This window comes from Capricornis sumatraensis, chromosome 5 (genome assembly GCF_032405125.1).
Source record: "Capricornis sumatraensis isolate serow.1 chromosome 5, serow.2, whole genome shotgun sequence".
Lineage (NCBI taxonomy): Eukaryota > Metazoa > Chordata > Mammalia > Artiodactyla > Bovidae > Capricornis > Capricornis sumatraensis.
The window spans coordinates 24,530,732-24,550,119 of NC_091073.1; the positions used below are offsets into that span (position 1 = coordinate 24,530,732).

Sequence of the window (19,388 nt, forward strand, 5' to 3'; positions counted from 1 at the left end):
AGGTTTGGCATCAACCATAGCATTCTTGGCTATGATCTATTTTGTAGGTGGTACCCCAAATACTATGGCCAGTTTAAAGCCTATATATTATTTGCTGCTGCTGCTGCTAAGTTGCTGCAGTGTGTCCGACTCTGTGAGACCACATAGACGGCAGCCCACCAGGCTCCCCCATCCCTAAGATTTTCCAGGCAAGAGTACCGGAGTGGGTTGCCATTGCCTTCTCCATATATTATTTGAGGAGCATGAAATAGCTGACCACCAAAACAGTAAAGGCAATTTCTTTTCTTCCTGTTTCTACTACTTGCCAGTGTTTCATTTTAGCTAACCTAGCTATCCTAGCATGTTGTTATTTATTGTTCAGAGTTGTGGAAATCAGAGGCTCATCATAGAAGGCAGAGATCGAAGATACAATCAGACTTTTCAGTGGAAACTGCCAAGACTGAATTCCTCCTAAGCTGATTCTGTGCTGTTTGACCTCAGTATCACCCGCACTGATACCATGATTCAGACATTCCTCACCCCTTTCTTGGATTATTAACATGACCTAGTCAAGGCCTCCTATAGACTAACACCTGGGCCCTCCAATCCATTCTGCATGCCACTTATGTCTGTGAATATAATTCTGCTCCTGCTTACTAAAAAAGCCCTTCAAATTTTTTGTCTTACTATCTTCACCACCCTCTAGAGATGATCTGTTCCTTCCCAGTTCTGAGATTTTTTTTCAAAAAACTATGCTTTACTTAGAATGCTCACTTTTCTCATCACACCAAGCCTAGATAAACACAATTCATTTTGGGGAACTTTGTTAAATTTTGTTGTCTTATCAAATTATTCTACTCAATATAGATGCAGCTTTCTCTTGAAAACTATAGTCATTTTATCTCAGATTTATCTTTTCATCAGGTGTTTTTTTTAGCCACTATAATCTATATATTATACAACTCATAAAGGACAGAAATGTCTTGAGTCTTTATTGAGTTATAGTAACTTAAAATAATTTTGCGTGGTTTTTTACTTTTTTCTTGTTTCTCATGCATAAAGTCCAGATATCAAGTAAAGGGACAATGCTTTACATAGAGTTGGAACTATATAGTGTCTACCATATTTTAGTTCACCTATTTCTTTTTTAATTTTTACTCTACAGGATCCTTGATTGATGTGAACTTGCTAGAGAACAGCTTTCTAAAATTGCTAGAGATGAGCTTTCTAAAATTCTATGTAAAATCCAAAATGTATCAGTATATCATTTCTTGTATGAAATCTGAAAGTATACAAATTTTGTACTATTGAAAAAATTTCTGATAAATTAATAATTATTCTTGATCTCTATCTATATCCATCTGTCAAGAGGAGTGCTATCTATCTATCTGTCTATATACACACACACATTTGGCCACCTGATGCAAAGAGCTGACTCATTGGAAAAGACCTTGATGCTGGGAAAGATTGAGGGCAAGAGGAGAAGGGGACAACAGAGGATGAGATGGTTGGATGGCATCACTGACTCAATGGACATGAGTCTGAGCAAACTTAGGGAGATGATAGCGAAGGACAGGGAAGCTGCAGTTCATGGCACAGCAAAGAGCTGGACATGACTTAGCAATTGAACAACACTACATATATGATATACGTCAATTAGTAATCTGACTTTAAGATATTAGAGGCCTTTTTAAAGCTTTATTTATTACTTTTTTTGGTAATATCAAAGCAAAATTTAATGCATTCTTGTCTATCAGTGGTCAAGATTGATTTTTTAAAATCAAAAACATGTTTCTTTGTTCCAGCTCTTTACACTGAATATAATTGTACCAACATTTCAAGATCTTCAGACTACAATGGCTATTTGTATTAAGCACAGTGCAGTGATTTTGTTCATTTACAATTCAATCGCTATCCTGGTAAATAGTACCCAAACAAATTTTCCATGATGACATTCTTTCAAAATGTAATATCAATAACCAGATACTTATACTACATAGAGAAAAAAACAGTTGTCAAAAAATCTTTGGGGTAAAATTGGATAGCTGCACTGTAATAAAATAATATAAAATTAGAACAATAAAGAACATAGCAAGGTGAAAGTGTGATAAGAGACCTAAAATAATGCCCAGTATGTAAGCAACAATTTTAAGGAGGAAATAAGATATAAACATGAAGTTACTAACACAATGTGTTAGTAGATTCTAAGAGTGAGCATATTCTTAATTAGGTTATTCAAATAATGGCATTAATGGTTTGCTAAAATCTTTATCCCACATGGATTTTTTTTCCTTTGAAAGTTATTTCCTCCCATTGAAATTCTTGTTATATTCCAGTCAGAGAGAGATTCAGTACTACCCATATAAAGCTGGTAGAATTCCAGCAAATAAAAGAGAACAATGGTTGAAATCAAAATTGCTGCCAAGGAGACACAAGGTCACTGCCAATCCGTGGCCATGCTGCTTAGGAAGTGCCCGCTCCAGGAAGTTTCACAAGGAAACAAGCTCTCACACCAGCTCAAGGGAGAAAGCTAAACTTAGAACAATCAAATGAGAGATATTAACAAAGCTCTGAGGAAAGGCATTTGGAATGAACTTTATGTAAAGTTTATATGAAGGAGCATGAGGCAGTGATGTCTACAATGTGGCTTAAGGTTAGCCCCTGGCCTTAAATGCTTTCCTTTAAGTTAAAAATATTTCAAAAGCTACCTAAGAGATGCCTTAAAAAAAAATTTTTTTTTCCCATGATAGGATCATCATTTAAATCAAAAAACACTCCTGGGAGGTAACAAAGATAGGTGTACAAGAGGTGAAGATACCCAGGCATGATGAGACAGTGGTACCTTAGGATATGAGAAGTGACCCTAAGGGCCACATTGCTATTTTTGAATCTGATATATGCAGATATTGACTATATCAGCCTTTTAGTTTGCTGTTATCAACACCAACTAATTGATAAGTAAGAATAAGTTTAAATAGCTTAGTGGCTTCAAGATGTAAACAGAAGTAATATGCTTATAGTATAAGTAAAGATGCTAATAAGTGGACTAAAGATTAAGCTAAATATACTAATGCCTATAACCTATAGGAATACATTTACAGTATTAAGAATGGTCCATCTTAAAACTTTTAAAGAAATATATTTTATCTAACTATGCAACAGTAATTCTTTGCTGTTAAACAGTCACAATGATATTGAAATATATCCTAAAGGATGTCACCTGAATGGCCTAATATCTATAATCTACATTACATATATTCTATATTCTCTTAGTTGAATATTTTGGTTATTTTCTTCAACAATCTGCAGAAGTTTCCATTTTCCTATTGGCCTTACTTGACTCCCTACTATTCACTAAAAGGCTCATGTTCTAAGACTGAATACTTACTTAAATTTTAATATTTGACAAACATGTATTGGAGGCTGATTATTGGCCAGGCACTTAGTTGAATGGGAGTAAATAAAGACTAAGTTAATTAACAAGTAAATCAGCAAAGACACAGAAGTAGTTCTCTGGCTCTGATACTATATTTCAGTGTATTCAGGTGTAGCAAGAAAGCAAACTGCAGACTTAAAGGAGTTAATAAGAGTTCAATACAAGGATTATTAACAACAGCATGGCAGTGGTATATTGTCAAGGCATGGTGAAGCACCCTGGGGCTTAAACAACGAAGAAATTTATCATCCCAAGGTTTATCAAGAGACCAAGAAAAGGATTTTAGCAGCACTGAGACAGATGGAGAGCTGTAGGAAAGGGCTGCAAGGCAAAGGCTGAAGTATTTTTTTAGAAAAACTCAGCCACTGCTGACCCAAGAAGGCAGAATGAATACCCCAATCGTCCTCTCTTCCCACTTTCTGATAGACCTCACTTACTCCTGTGGGTCGAGTTCAACCAGGAAGAAGAAAACTGGGAAGTCTTATTAATATGCTGCTCAGAGATGAATCTCCAGGCACCTAAGTGGGATCTGCAAGGGTTAAGAGTGACTCTCTGAGAGTAAATATAATCTATACCCGGTCGGCTTGAGAAAAGTCAAGGTTTTCTGGTTAGCCATATATTATCTACAAAAGAATGTGGACACATCAACTATTTCTTTAGTAAGATGTGGCCAGAATGCAGCTGAGGCAAGATGGAGAGAAATACTGGTGAGTATCTGGCAGGCAAATCAACATGGGATATTACAGAAAGTTTTTTAATCTAAAAGCCTGATATTTATGCATGAAAAGTAGTAATTTTATAAATGGATTCTGAGTAACCTAAAAATAGTCAGTATTACTTTTTAAAAGTGGGCAATTTACTACCTCCTTTTTGGTAAGCTTAGGATAAGATTTTCAGTTTCACTGATTCACAGCTTGGGAACAGGCCTCAGGAACCATATAGCACACCAACCAAGTAAAAGCCACGCAGATACTTTCAAGACCAGGACAGCTGTCTTATTCCACAAGCCCTGCATAGATACTCATTTCCATGTTTCACGATCAAGTGATTTGTGGAACATGTTGAAAATTAACTTTCTGCTAAGAAAAATATATACGGTTTTACACCCACAATTTAGGCATGATTTTGGTTCAAGGTTCATTGCCATCACAAAACTTGGAAGGCTATTGGAGAATTTTTAATATCCCTCCTTCTTTCACTCATCACTGCCTAACAATGTCCACACATATGGTTTATGGGGGAAAAAATTTAAGTCCCACAAAGTTTAAATGACTTGTGCAATGGTGTGTAGCCATGAGGGCATAGTTTTCCCTATTCTTATTAAGTATGTATTTCTCTTAATTATCCATTACTTAAATTTTGCAATGTTCAGACTGTTGTAAAGCCAGTAGCTTTTATATGACCATTCTAGACAGCAAGCCTAAAAGAGAAGGATGGAGTAGTTAACAAATATTCTAACGTAAAACAGGAAACAACGCAGAAAGAGACTGTGTTGAGAAGAAATACAATTTCCTGCTCAATAAGATTTAATTTTGAAGTTGAGAGGGTATGTAAAAAAAAGCATGAGTTTAGAAAAAAAATCAGTCATTTGAGCATGATTCATCACTACTGAAATGCTAAGATGCATTTATACAGAGACTAAAAAAAAGAAAATTGGTAACAAACTCAGAGAAAAATACTCCAATGTGTCAGTATTTCTGGGAGTTACTATTTTCTTCTTCATGTATTAGGCAGTTTTTCTTTTTAAAAAAGATTACTTATTTTAGAGCAGTTTTAAATTTACCACAAATTGAGAGGAAGTCACAGAAATTTCTAATGTACTCCCTGCCCCCACACATGCAAGGCCTCTCCCATTATCAAATCACTCACTAGAAAGGTACATTATTTTTTTAACCAAGGATGAACCTACTTTGACACATCATTATCACTCAAAGTCCATAGTTTACATTACGGTTCACTCATGGTGGTGTACATTCTATGGGTCTGAATGAAAGCATAATGGCATCTCTTCATCACTATAATATTATGCACAGTATTTTCACTGCCCTAAAAGCCTTCGCTTTTCATCTCTTTCTTCCATCTAACTCCTGGCAACACTGATCTTTTCCTTGTCTCCACAGTTTTGCCTTTTCCAGAATATGACATATGCAATTAGAATCACATAGTATGTAGCCTTTTCAGATGGGCTTCCTTCAGTTAGTAATATGCATTTAAGTTTCTTCCATGTATTTTCATGACTTGATAGCTCATTTCTTTTTAGCCCTGAATAATGTTCCATTGTCTGAATGTAAACAAATTTGCTATGAAAGGGAATCTTGTTTGTTGGAGGCTGAGTTAATTTTTGTGAAGGGTGTAAAGTCTATGTCTAGAATTTTTTTTTTCACTTGGATATTCAGTTGTTGCAGCACCATTTGTTGAAGAGACTATCCTTACTCCAGTGTATTGCTTTTGCTGCTGCTGCTTTGTCAGAGATGAGTTGACTATATTTATGGATTGAGTTTTTTTTTTTAATCCTCTATATTTGTGCCTAAAATGTCTGATATATGGAGTTATCTAGAAGCTTGATAAATCTACTTTTTCTTGGCTTAGCCAACAGAAATTTGTTTTAAACCCTAAATCTTATTTCCTCAGGAATTTACTGGGCTGAATTTCCCACACTTCTTAGCATTGCTTCTATTGGATTTGTACTTGCAACCAATCGCCTTTGTTGGACAACACAATGAAACAAGCCATGTTCAGATGGAAGATATTTTCAAAAGTAGGTCCCACTTTGACTAAATGCTTTGTATTACACATAGAAGGTTTCATAGTTCTTCCCAAAATATATGCCTTTGAAATGCAGACCCAGGAACTGGTGAACTGGGACAGCTAAAAGATTTCCAGAGGTGAGCGTGACCTACAGCCAAGGCTTAAATCTTAAGAGCTTTAAAACTATGCTTGCAACAATCTAGAAATGTCTGCCTCCTATACCCCCTTCTTCTTCACTTAACTTTTGACAACTTAACTCAGCCAGGAGATGAGGGGTTAGGGTTACACTTCGCCTGTGGTACATGGATGTGGAATTGGCTCCTAAAGGACGTTCCCCCTCTCCTCTGTGGACGGGCCATGCCCACCTAGCAGGACTGAGATACTCCAAAGGAAAAGATTCTTGAGTGGATCTTCCTGGATGGGGTTCTAACTGAAGGAATCCCCTTCCCACCTCTAAATCCTAGATTCCTCCTTCTTTTACATCTTGAATTTTCATGCGGATACTTTTTCAACGTCCTTTTATTTTATACTATAAATAAAAGTGATTATTTCTTTTATTGGTGTTTCTGGCTAATTTCAAGGCAGGAAATTAAAACCCTAACCCCTTACTCTCTTATTTAAGTTTAAAGAGAAGTCACATACTGCAATGGACCGAATGCTTGTATCCCCCTAAAATTCATATGATGAAAACCTTAACCCTCCATGTGATTGTATGAGTTGGCACCTTGGGAGATAATCATGAAGATGGAGCTCTCATGAATGGCATTAGTGCCCTCATAAAGGAACCCTAGAGAGAGCTCTCTCCCCGATTCTGCCATGAGAAGATACAGTGAGAAGTCAGGAAACTGCACACAGGAAGAGGACTCATCATACACCAGATTTGCTGATGCTTTGATCCTGGACTTCTCAGCCTCCAGAACTATGAGAAAAAAATCTTTTCTGTTATTCATAAGGCACCTAGTCTATGATACTTTGTTATAGCAGTCTGCATTGAGATACATAACCTCACTTGGTAATAACTGCAATGGCATTCCGTATGAGGCATTCCTGCTAAGTTGCTTCAGCCATGTTTGACTCTTTGAGACCCTACGGGGTATAGCCCACCAGGCTCCTCTGTCCATGGGATTCTCCAGGCAAGAGGACTGGATTAGATTGTGGTGTCCTCCTCCAAGGGACCTTTCCAACCCAGCAGATCAAACCCGTATCTCCTGTGTCTCTTACATTTGCAAGCGGGTTCTTTACCACAGATGCCACCTTGGAAACCCTCTATATGTGGAAGCACCATGATTTAAGTAGCCCTTTACTGGTGGGTTTTAGATTGTTTTTCTGTAACAAATCATGGTATAATGAGCTATACATATATTTACACACAGACACATTTTTAAAAAAATTCTAGAAATAAAATCACTGCCAAAGGGAACATGTATTTTAAATTTTGACACATTTTATAAATTATTTTCAGATACTTTTTACCAATTTTTCCCCCCACCAACAGTGTATAAGAGGGTTTCTTTCCCTAATTAAATACTACTGGTGATACAACAGCAAGTCTCAGGCTTCTATCCAAACAAAGGCCTTATTTGCAGGACTGGCCATTAGCTGGCATCTGGTAACTTAACTTGTAAGCAGTTCCCTACACTGATATCAAATTTTCTCTAAATGATAAAACTGCTCTAAATTATAAAGTGGCTCTCAGTGACTAATTTGTTTGTCTACAATTTGATTTATGGAGAACACTGTTTTCCCTCTGGGAGTTTGCAAGTTTTGTACATGCTAGGTAGAGAGTGCCTATGTGATCAACTCCAATTAAAACTTGGGGGCCCTGAGTCTCTAGTGAGCTTCCCCAGGGGACACCACCTTGCCCGTGTTGTTGCAGTTCTGTGCTGGAGGGGCACAGGCTGAAACTCCTCAGAGAGTGGACCCTGGAAGCTTGCCTCTGGTTTCCTCTCACCTTCTCTGCATGCACATTTTCCTTGGCTAATTTTGCTCTGTATCCTTTCACTGTAATAAATCTTACCCACGAATGCAGTTATATGCTGATTCCTGTGAGTCCTTTTAATGAATCACCAAACCTGGAGGCTATAATTCCTGATACACTACCAAACATTTTTATTTGCTAATCTGACAGGTGAAAATGAGATGGAACAATGTTTTATGCTTCTTAATTATGATTGAGGATTAGCATATTTTCTCTGACCTGATCCTGTCCTTTGCTGAATTTAATAGACATGATTTTAAGAGCAGTTTTAAGTTCACAGTAAAATTGAGTGAAAAACACAAAGAGTTGCCATATACCCTCTCCCTCGATACATGCATACCCTCACCCATTATCATCATCCCCCATCACAGTGGTACTGATGAACCTACTTGACACATCATTATCACCCACAACCTGTAGTTTATATTATGGCTCACTCTTGGTGTTGTACATTCGATGGGTTTGGACATTTGTCAGTCATCACAGGATTACATGATACCAGTGAGTAGTTTTGTTGCCCTAAAAATTCTCTGTGACCTGCCTATACACCCTACCCTTCCATCTAACCCCTGCAACACTGATCTCTTTATTGTCTCCGTAGTTTTGCTATTTCCAGGATGCCACATGGTTGGAAGCATACACTATGCAGCCTCTTCAGATTGGCTTCTTTCACAAAGCAATATATGCATTTAAGTTTCCTCCATGTGTTTTCAAGGCTTGATAGTGTATTTCTTTTTAAGCACTGAAAAATACTCTGTCGTCTGACTGTAACACAGTTTCTTTACCCATTCACCTACTGAAGGACATCTTGGATGCCTGCAGATTTTGCTAATTATGAATAAAGCTGTTATACACATCCATGTGTAGATTTCTGTGTAGACATATGTTTTCAGTTCCTTTGGGTAAATACCAACAAGCATAATCATTTGGTAAGAGTAGACTTAGTTTTGTAAGAAACTGCCAATCTGTCTTCCAACATGGCTGTGCCACTCTGTATTCCTGCCAGCAATGTAGGAAAGTTCCTGTTGCCCCACATCTTCACCGGCTTTTGGTTGTGTCCGTGTGTTGGGCTTTGGCCATTCTAATCCGTCTGTGGTGGTATCACATTACTGCTTTCACTTGCATCTCCTGGATGACATATGACATACGGCATCTTTCATACGCTTATCTGCCATTTGTATGTGTTCTTTGGTGAGGTGTTTCTTAAAGGTTTCCAGTGCATTTTTAATCCAGTAATTTGTTTTCTTACTGCTGAGTGTTAAGAGTTCTTCATATATTTTGGATAGCAGCCTTTTATCAAATGTGTCTTGCAGATGTTGTCCTCAGTGTGGTTTGTCTTTTTGTTCTCTTGAACTTTTGTCGATTTCCACATTCGATTTTGGACTTTTCCCCTAATGATTTGTAGGAGTTCTTTAGCATTAAGAAAACTAGTTCTGTGTCAGTTTTACATATCACAAATATTTTTTTTTGGTTTATCTATTTGGATATTAATTGATAACAATTTTTCCTAAGCAAAGTTTTCTTTATTCCAATAAAAAGAATAGATCAATCTTTTCCTGTACGCCCTCTGGATTCTGTGGCCTAAGGCATCCTTCCTTATTTTAAGATTTTAAAATTCCATCCTTTCTTCAAGTATTTAAAAAGACAACATTTTTAAGTATTAAATGAATTTGGACTTTGTTTGGTACACAACTGAAAAGGGGATAGGATTTTTCTGCCCTGTTCCACTTCTTCTTTACATGGGGCAGCAATTGCCCACAAAGGAAACAAAACATTACATTGTATCTTTTCCCCCAGCTTGGAAATGCTCCTTCACCACAGGCACCATGTTGTAGGGTTTTGAGGATCTTTTTTTCTAGACTGTTTTCTGATCTGACTGTTCATGCACTAACATAAAATTGTTATTATTATTCAATGAATAAAATGCATTTAATTATCTTGTGACATTAGTCTTTGTTCTCTACTTTGATTTTCCAGAATTTTCCTGGCTTCTACTTACTTTTCTCTTGTTTGTTTTACAGAAACACTGTAGGAATAGCTGATATATTTACTAGATGTTCTGGACAGGCGCACATCTACTTTGGTACATTTCCAAGTCTGGTACTCTGTGCAGAAATTTTATAAGTAGGTTTATTTACAAAACTGAACTTACTATTGTAAATGGGATATTTTAGTACTTCGTTTCTATCATATTTAGCTAATTGCAGTTTGCATCTGTGAGAGATATTGATTTGGGGATATTATCTTTGTGTCCATCCATCCTATTGAGGTATTTTTTTGTTTATACTGTTTTTTCAGTTGAATATTTTGAGTTTTCTAAAACATCTAGAAAAAAATCTTAATATTTCCCCACCTGCTTTCCAGTTTTCACTTCTTGCTCTTTTCAACTACATTGACTAGTACCAACAGATCAATGGTAGCAGTGGAGATAATGTGCTGCCTTATCTTATTTTTCACTACAAAGGAAATGCTTCTAGTCTTTCAGAATTGGGTTTTATTCTCTTTGGTTTAGTTTCTCATTGTCTCTCTCTTCATAAAATAGTTCTGTATTACTTCTTCCACAAGAACATTATTTCAGTCTCCTCTAGCAGAATATTGACCCTTTGCAATTTCAATCTGTGGATTAAAGCCTTTCAAGCTCAGGAAAGTCTTCGATTATATTTTGGGGGTTTTATCTTCTTTTGCTTCCCTTTTCTCTGATCTTTTTTTTTTTTTCTGGTTTTATCTTGAGGAATATCAGTATTTCATATAGGGATCTCTTTTGTTTCCAGATCCATCATTTTTTTTCTTTAATTGCAGCTTACTTGATGGTCTTAAAACTGTTTTCCATCTCACTGACACCTTGTACCATGGAATATCTTCTACTTACTGATGTATGCAATATAAACTTGACTTTCTTGTTTTAGAATTCTTTTCTGAGCTCTGACAAATCAGTTTTAAAATTCTATTTTCTTGACTCTTCTTTGATCACTAAACTCTGGTTTTGATTCAGAAGACCGTATTTCCTTTAATATGTTTGGTTTCTTGAAGAGCTGTTTGTCAATACTTTCCCAACAATTCTTTACCTAGGTTAAGACTCTATTCAAGCCTGGCTGGAAATCACAGGTTCACAAGGAAGCCCCTTACGTCATAGTGTGTGTAATGCTTTATAACTCTCTTCTGCAGCTGCTGCTAAGTTGCTTCAGTCATGTCTGACTCTGTGCGACCCCATAGATGGCAGACCACCAGGCTCTGCCATCCCTGGGATTCTGTAGGCAAGAACACTGGGGTGGGTCACCATTTCCTTCTCCAATGCCTGAAAGTGAAAAGGGAAAGTGAAGTTGCTCAGTCGTGTGCGACTCTTCGCGACCCCATGGACTGAAGCCTACCAGGCTCCTCCGTCCATGGGATTTTCCAGGCAAGAGTACTGGAGTGGCGTGCCATTGCCTACTGGTCATCAAAATTTTAATCCCCTAGTCCATCAAACTAATAGCATACTGAGTTTCCTCCAGTCCTTCTATTATGTCATTCTGTTTTCAAGGAGAACCCAAGGATGCCCCAGCAGCCCTTTCACCAACACAGTTCATGCCATTGTAAGATGTGCCATTGACTTGGCACCTCAGAAATTTCAAGCTACTCTTGGAGATTTCAAGTGCATATGCAAGATGTAAAAAACATGACGTCCCTCTTATTGTCCTCTCCCAGTTCAGTTCAGTTCAGTTCAGTTGCACAGTGGTGTCTGACTCTTTGCAACCCCATGAATCACAGCACACCAGGCCTCTCTGTCCATCACCAACTCCTGGAGTCCACCCAAACTCATGTCCATCGAGTTGGTGATCCCATCCAGCCATCTCATCCTCTGTCGTCCCCTTCTCCTCCTGTCCCCAATCCCTCCGAGGATCAGGATCTTTTCCAGTGAGTCAACTCTTCACATGAGGTGGCCAAAGTACCGGAGTTTCAGCTGCAGCATCAGTCCTTCCAACGAACACCCAGGATTGATCTCCTTTAGGATGGACTGATTTGATCTCCTTGAAGTCCAAGGGACTCTCAAGAGTCTTCTCCAACAGAACAGTTCAAAAGCATCAGTTCTTTGGCACTCAGCTTTCTTCACAGTCCAACTCTCACATCCATACATGACTACTGGAAAAGCCATAGTCTTGACTAGATGGACTTTGGTGGCAAAGTAATGTCTCTGCTTTTCAATATGCTGTCTAGGTTGGTCATAACTTTCCTTCCAAGGAGTAAACGTCTTTTAATTTCATGGCTGCAATCACCATCTGCAGTGATTTTGGAGCCCCCAAAATTAAAGTCTGACATTGTTTCCACAGTTTCCCCATCTATTTCCCATGAAGTGATGGGACCAGATGCCATGATCTTAGTTTTTTGAATGTTGAGCTTTAAGCCAGCTTTTTCACTCTCCTCTTTCACTTTCATCAAGAGGCTTTAGTTCCTCTTCACTTTCTGCCATAAGGGTGGTGTCATCTGCATATCTGAGGTTATCGATATTTCTCTCAGCAATCTTGATTCCAGCTTCTGCTTCTTCCAGCCCAGCATTTCTCATGATGTACTCTGCATAGAAGTTAAATGAACAGGGTGACAATATACAGCCTTGAAGTACTCCTTTTCCTATTTGGAACCAGTCTGTTGTTCCATGTCCAGTTTTAACTGTTGCTTCCTGACCTGCATACAGATTTCTCAAGAGGCAGGTCAGGTGGTCTGGTATTCCCATCTCTCTCAGAATCTTCCACAGTTTATTGTGATCCACACAGTCAAAGGCTTTGGCATAGTCAATAAAGCAGAAATAGATGTTTTTTCTGGAACTGTCTTGCTTTTTCCATGATCCAGCAGATGTTGGCAATTTGATTTCTGGTTCCTCTGCCTTTTTGAAAACCAGCTTGAACATCTGGAAGTTCACAGTTCATGTATTGCTGAAGCCTGGCTTGGAGAATTTTGAGCATTACTTTACTAGTGTGTGAGATGAGTGCAACTGTGTGGTAGTTTGAGCATTCTTTGGAACTGCCTTTCTTTGGGATTGGAATAAAAACTGACCTTTTCCAGTCCTGTGGCCACTGCTGAGTTTTCCAAATTTGCTGGAATATTGAGTGCAGCACTTTCACAGCATCATCTTTCAGGATTTGAAATAGCTCCACTGGAATGCCATCACCTCCACTAGCTTTGCTCGTAGTGATGCTTTCTGAGGCCCACCTGACTTCACATTCCAGGGTATCTGGCTCTCGGTGAGTGATCACACCATTATGATTATCTGGGTCATGAAGATCTTTTCTGGACAGTTGTTCTGTGTATTCTTGCCACCTCTTGTTAGTATCTTCTGCTTCTGTTAGGTCCATACCATTTCTGTCCTTTATCAAGCCCATCTTTGCATGAAATGTTCCCTTGGTATCCCTAAGTTTCTTGAAGAGATCTCTAGTCTTTCCCATTCTATTGTTTTCCTCTATTTCTTTGCATTGATCGCTGAAGATGGCTTTCTTATCTCTCCTTCCTATTCTTTGGAACTCCGCATTCAAATGGGTATATCTTTCCTTTTCTCCTTTGCTTTCGCTTCTCTACTTTTCACAGCTATCTGTAATGCCTCCTCAGACAGCCATTTTGCTTTTTTGCATTTCTTTTCCATGGGGATATTCTTGCTCCCTGTCTCCTGTACAATGTCATGAACTTCCATACAAACTTCATCAGGCACTCTGTCTATCAGATCTAGTCCCTTAAATCTATTTCTCACTTCCAGTGTAAAATCACAAGGGATTTGATTGAGGTCATACCTGAATGGTCTAGTGGTTTTCCCTACTTTCTTCAATTTAGGTCTGAATTTGGCAATAAGGTGTTCATGATCTCAGCCACAGTCAGCTCCCGGTCTTGTTTATCTGACTGTATAGAGCTTCTCCATCTTTGGTTGTAAAGAATATAATCAATCTGATTTCGGTGTTGACCATCTGGTGATGTCCATGTGTAGAGTCTTCTCTTGTGTTGTTGGAAGAGGATGTTTGCTATGACCAGTGCATTCTCTTGCCCTGCTTCATTCCATACTCCAAGGCTAAATTTGCCTGTTACTCCAGGTGTTTCTTGACTTCCTACTTTTGCAATATCATGGTAATCCAAGCCTACGCCACAACTAATAACACTGAAGAAGCTGAAGTTGAACGGTTCTATGAAGATCTACAAGACGTTTTAAAACTAATACCCAAAAAAGATGTCCTTTTCATTATAGGGGCCTGGAAAGTCCTCTCTCAATTAGATCTAATTTCTCTGCACTGGCCAAATCTTCTCTATCAATTATCGTTAGGGACTGTGATTATTTCCTATTGTCATAAAAGATGTACTTTCATTCCTTTTTTCATCCTTATTAATTTTAATCTGTTTGAAGCAGAAAGCAAATCTATCTTCTTTAGCTTTGAATTTCTAGCAGCAATTCTACTAAAATTTTTATTTGCATTATCAACTGCTTACCCAAGATTCTTAGATTTACTTAGCTAAGTTTATTTAGGTTTTATAATAGGTCTTTTTAGCTTTACTAAATAACTTTTTATTCTCTTACATAATAAAACTTTCTGAATTTGATATAAAATAAATCACTTTAATCATCAAGTCTTGCACCTGTGGCCTTGTTCTTTGTTGGAGTTATCCATCTACTCTTTACACTTTATTAGCTTCACTGGTATTGTGTAATACTTGAGAGAAATGGAGGCAAAATTTCTAATTGTTGTCTGTTCTTTACTAAAACTAACTCTCTTAACCAGAGATATTCATATAATCTGTATAGTCTTCAAAAGAGAAATATTATGAAGCAATTTGTTTTAACATAAAGTTTAATTTATACCCTAGTATAAACTAAGTAAGTTGTAGCATACATGCAGCTGTCATTTTATTGGAATAGATATGATATGTCTAATGAAATAAGAACCTGACAGATCTACAGATTTTTAAATCTATTTACTTCCAGATAACTGGTTGAGAATATCAGGTTCCATGCAGTGGTAGCTACTATTCTAATTATACTTTTAATTCAGTAGTCAACATGAAATCAAATGTCTACAGTATATTAGCCCAGTGACAGCAGGAGAAAACTCAAGTTGCCTTGGAGGCTCATTCAATTAAATGGTGGGAGCCAAATAACTAATATAACTAATACTTTAGGAAAAGAGATCAGGAAATCACCAGGAAAAGGTCAGTCAGAAAACAAAAAACAGAGATTGAACTGAAAATGTACATGACACAGCATCAGAGGTGAACACACACACACACACACACACACACACACACACACACACACACACACGGGGGTATAGGGAACCTGAGTTATGAAGGCAGGAGAAGTATACTTTAGCAAGACCAGAAAAATAGTTGGACAAACAACTTCTGAATAGACAGAAAGAGCAAATTACTATATGGCTGAAAGAAAATACAACTGTGCTGTGAAAGTAAAAAAAGGGAGTACCGATATGCTAAAAATAGCAACCAGAGCAACACTATGATGAAAGAAATTGTCTTAGGCAGATATATCAGTTGTCTGTTTTCTCACTTATTGCAATTGTATCCTGCTTCAGAAAGGCTTTCAGTCAGCTTTCAAAATCCATAGACAGTAAAATCATTAGACAGGAATGAATGAAGGAAAATAATCAGGATGAGAAGACAAAGAAGCCAGTGGCGGGGGCGGGGGCAGTGGTTAGTAAATAATAGGCATGCACACAGTTCTATTTATATTCTCAAGAGCCAAAGTAAACAGGAAAACGTGATCTATTACAAGATTTCCAGGGGCCATAAGGAAAATGATCCAGATGCTCACCAGAAGCACATGGATTGAGACTTCTGTGAAATTTATCTTCTGTGTTTTTAATCAAGAGAACAGACTGTGTGATGGAGGAGATGACACTTTCAATGTCATTTCTACAATAAATATGATATAAAATTCTGAGTGATGTTACCATAATTTCTCTCAGTTCACTCCAAATCATAGCTTCGTAAATATTTCAGAAGAAGCAATTATGCAAATAATTCAGATAAGCCACTCCCAGATGGTCTGGCTTATCCAAGAGCAAAATTTAGAATATCCAGAGAACCTCATATCCTTCAGATAATCCTCAATGAATATTTTCACAAGAAATAAATCACACATGAGAAAGTATTTCATTGTTTACCCAGAGATAATTTGACAAATAATTTCTGTCTAGACAATGCAGCCAATTAATTACATGTTTTCTAAACTAACCTACTCATGATTAAATAACTTCTACTTACCTTATTTTCTGCTGGTTCCCCCTTTTCTTCTCTGGGGAAAGTTATTCCATTTTATAAAATGTGAAAGGAATTATTCTTACAAATAGCTCCCTGGGTGGTGGTTTAGATTTTGTTTATAGGGTAACTCTGAAAATGCTATGAACTTAGAAATTGCAAGTGTGCCTTAGTCTCACTAAAATAAGTACCTGAATTGAACATTCCTAAATTCCAGCCCTTTATGTAAGTCTTTTTTTTTCCCCCGTCTTATAGGTGGAAAACAGCATTGCTGACTTAAAGCAGCAGTATCATCTCATAGAGAATCTCTTAAGCTTTAGATTTTGACAGGAAAATTTAAATGAACTCTAGTGGTAGAGTGCCTAAGTATGAACAAAACAAAAATAACTTCAGGAAACCCACAAACATTTAAGTGCTTTAAAATGAAAAATGCCCCCTTTGGGGGTGGCTCACCCTGGATGGACACATATAGGAATTTCAGGACTTCCAACCACAGGTCTTAAATACTCTCTAACACGTGGTCTTGACAGAGAGATACCTTACCTCAAATCAGCAGCTTTCCCCGTCTTGTTCACGCACATAACCTCTCTGGTCTGGTATCCAATCTGGATGTCCCAGTATTTGTTCTCTTGGCGGTTCTGCCTGTTTCTGTTTCTCTTCTTCTTGATCAGTTCACGGGCCTCTGGATCCTTTACCCTTTTCCCTCGGTCCTTGTCCCGCTCTTTACTCTTCCCCCGTCTCCTGGCCTGTCTCACTTGTCTCGAGTGGGGCATCGAGCACGTGCTCCAGGGCCCCACCTGCAAGCTGTACATGCGCTCCTCGGCCTCGCATGGGCCGGACTGGCACACCTGAAACTCCGTCAGGTTCGGGCACCCCGAGCCACCGAACTGGGGGGGCGCCACCACGTGACGCGTCCGGTGCTGGAGCCCGCTGCCGCACGTCTTGGAGCATTCAGACCAGGCGGAAAACTCGGACACGATGCAGTCCTGCCGGCAGGGGATGAGGCAGGCCTGCTCCAGGAGCGGCTTGGGCTCGAAGTACTCACAGATGATATCCTCCGCAGGGACATCTTTCTCTTTTTCGATGCACGTTATCTCCCGCACCTGAATGCCTTCCTCTCCCTTAACGCACTCCAGGGGTTTCTCCAGGCTTTTTGAAATCACCGGCTGACACTGATTCCACGGTCCCAGCCTCCAGTCGTACAACTCTTTGTGCCAATCACAGACTTTGAAACAATTCTGCTGGTTACTGGGTCTCTCGGCCGGCTTGCAGTTTGTATGCAACGTTGTCCATCCTTCCACATGTGCACACCACACAGCTCGGGTCTGAATGCCTCCTGGGCCACATCCGTCTCCCATGCATCGGCCCCACGGTCCTAAAAATAATACGAGAGTTAACAGCGCTGCTAGAAGAAAACCACAAATTATTTCATGTTTCAGAAAGACACTTCAAGATCTAGAATGTTAACTTCCCTGAAGTGTGGTAAAGCAGGTCTCTTGACAGGGCTGATGGAAAGTAATGATCTAAACTCTATTCTTGCGGAAGGTGAACTGTGCCACAGAATTTACATAAGGTAACTGCTGGGACAGGTTAACTTTGAGTCCTTTTGGGATTACGGAAAACTTAATTTTATGAATTGTCTTAATGTGAGGTAGAAGAGAACCCTTGCTCATAAAGGTCACCAGAAACGAGTCACAGTGAAAACCTGTTCCCCTTGCTTTACATCCATCACATTCATTTCACAAACTGGCAAAGAAAATGACATCTTGTGAAGAACTCTGTCTCCTGCAGGCTTTTTTTTTTTTTTTTTCCTGAGCAATTAACTATTTAGTACAGTGTGCTCTCTTCTCCCTCATTTTCCATTGCTCTACCTCCTATGACCTCAAGAATCTATTAGTTGTACACATGTGTTGACAGAAGTGTTCTCTTTCTGGTGACCAAAGCTGGGGAGTGAAGAATCTTCTTCATTTTATAGCACAATCTGCCCTTAAGTTTACCAAAAAAAATTTTCTTTCTCATCTCCACAGTAAAATGTACAGATGGACAAAAAAATAAAAATTTAACTAAAAGACTTTTGTAATTTTCTGCATCTTAAAGGGTTACTTTGCATTTTATCAATGTATTCATTTCTTAAATATGAACTGTGTGGTGACATTATGGAGCAATTTTATGGAATATATAAGTCAGAGGATTTAATAAGAAATGTGGGCTCTTAACCTTAAAATCCTTCTTATCGTAGATTAAAACCAACTTATATTTGCATATATCATTTGTTTTTTAAAGACAGGATTCTCAGGGCTTTAACAGACAAATATCAATTTATGTAACTGAGATTACATTATTTTGGAATTTTAAAGAAATGTAAAAATCATACAATCACATTATTTTCAAAATCCATCCATGGCATCTGAGGAACTATTTGATGTAGACTAGACCATTCATGTATGACCTAAATCAAATTCCTTATGACTACACAGTGGAAGTGAGAAATAGATTTAAGGGACTAGATCTGATAGACAGAATGCCTGATGAACTATGGACGGAGGTTCATGACATTGTACAGGAGAAAGGGAGCAAGAATATCCCCATGGAAAAGAAATGCAAAAAAGCAAAATGGCTGTCTGAAGATGCCTTACAAATAGCTCTGAAAAGTAGAGAAGCTAAAGCAAAGGAGAAAAGGAAAGATATACCCATTTGAATGCAGAGTTCCAAAGAATAGGAAGGAGAGATAAGAAAGCCTTCCTCAGTGATCAATGCAAATAAATACAGGAAAACAACAGAATGGGAAAGACTAGAGATCTCTTCAAGAAAATTAGAGATACCAAGGGAATATTTCATGCAAAGATGGGCTCAATAAAGGACAGAAATGGTATGGACCTAACAGAAGCAGAAGATATTAAGAAGAGGTGGCAAGAATACACAGAAGAACTGTACAAAAGAGATCTTCATGACCCAGATAATCACAAAGGTATGATCACTCACACTAACCAGAGCCAGACATCCTGGAATGTGAAGTCAGGTGGG

At 38.3% G+C, this 19,388-nt stretch overlaps 1 protein-coding gene across 1 annotated transcript in view; it reads right to left on the bottom strand.

The window, feature by feature from the left end:
- THSD7A (thrombospondin type 1 domain containing 7A) overlaps positions 1-19,388 on the bottom strand; it is a 473,410-nt gene that overhangs the window by 259,768 nt on the left and 194,254 nt on the right. Inside the window, exon 2 of the mRNA XM_068973061.1 lies at positions 16,908-17,739. Coding sequence (XP_068829162.1) covers positions 16,908-17,739 — 832 coding nt within the window. The remainder of the gene's footprint in view (positions 1-16,907; positions 17,740-19,388) is intronic.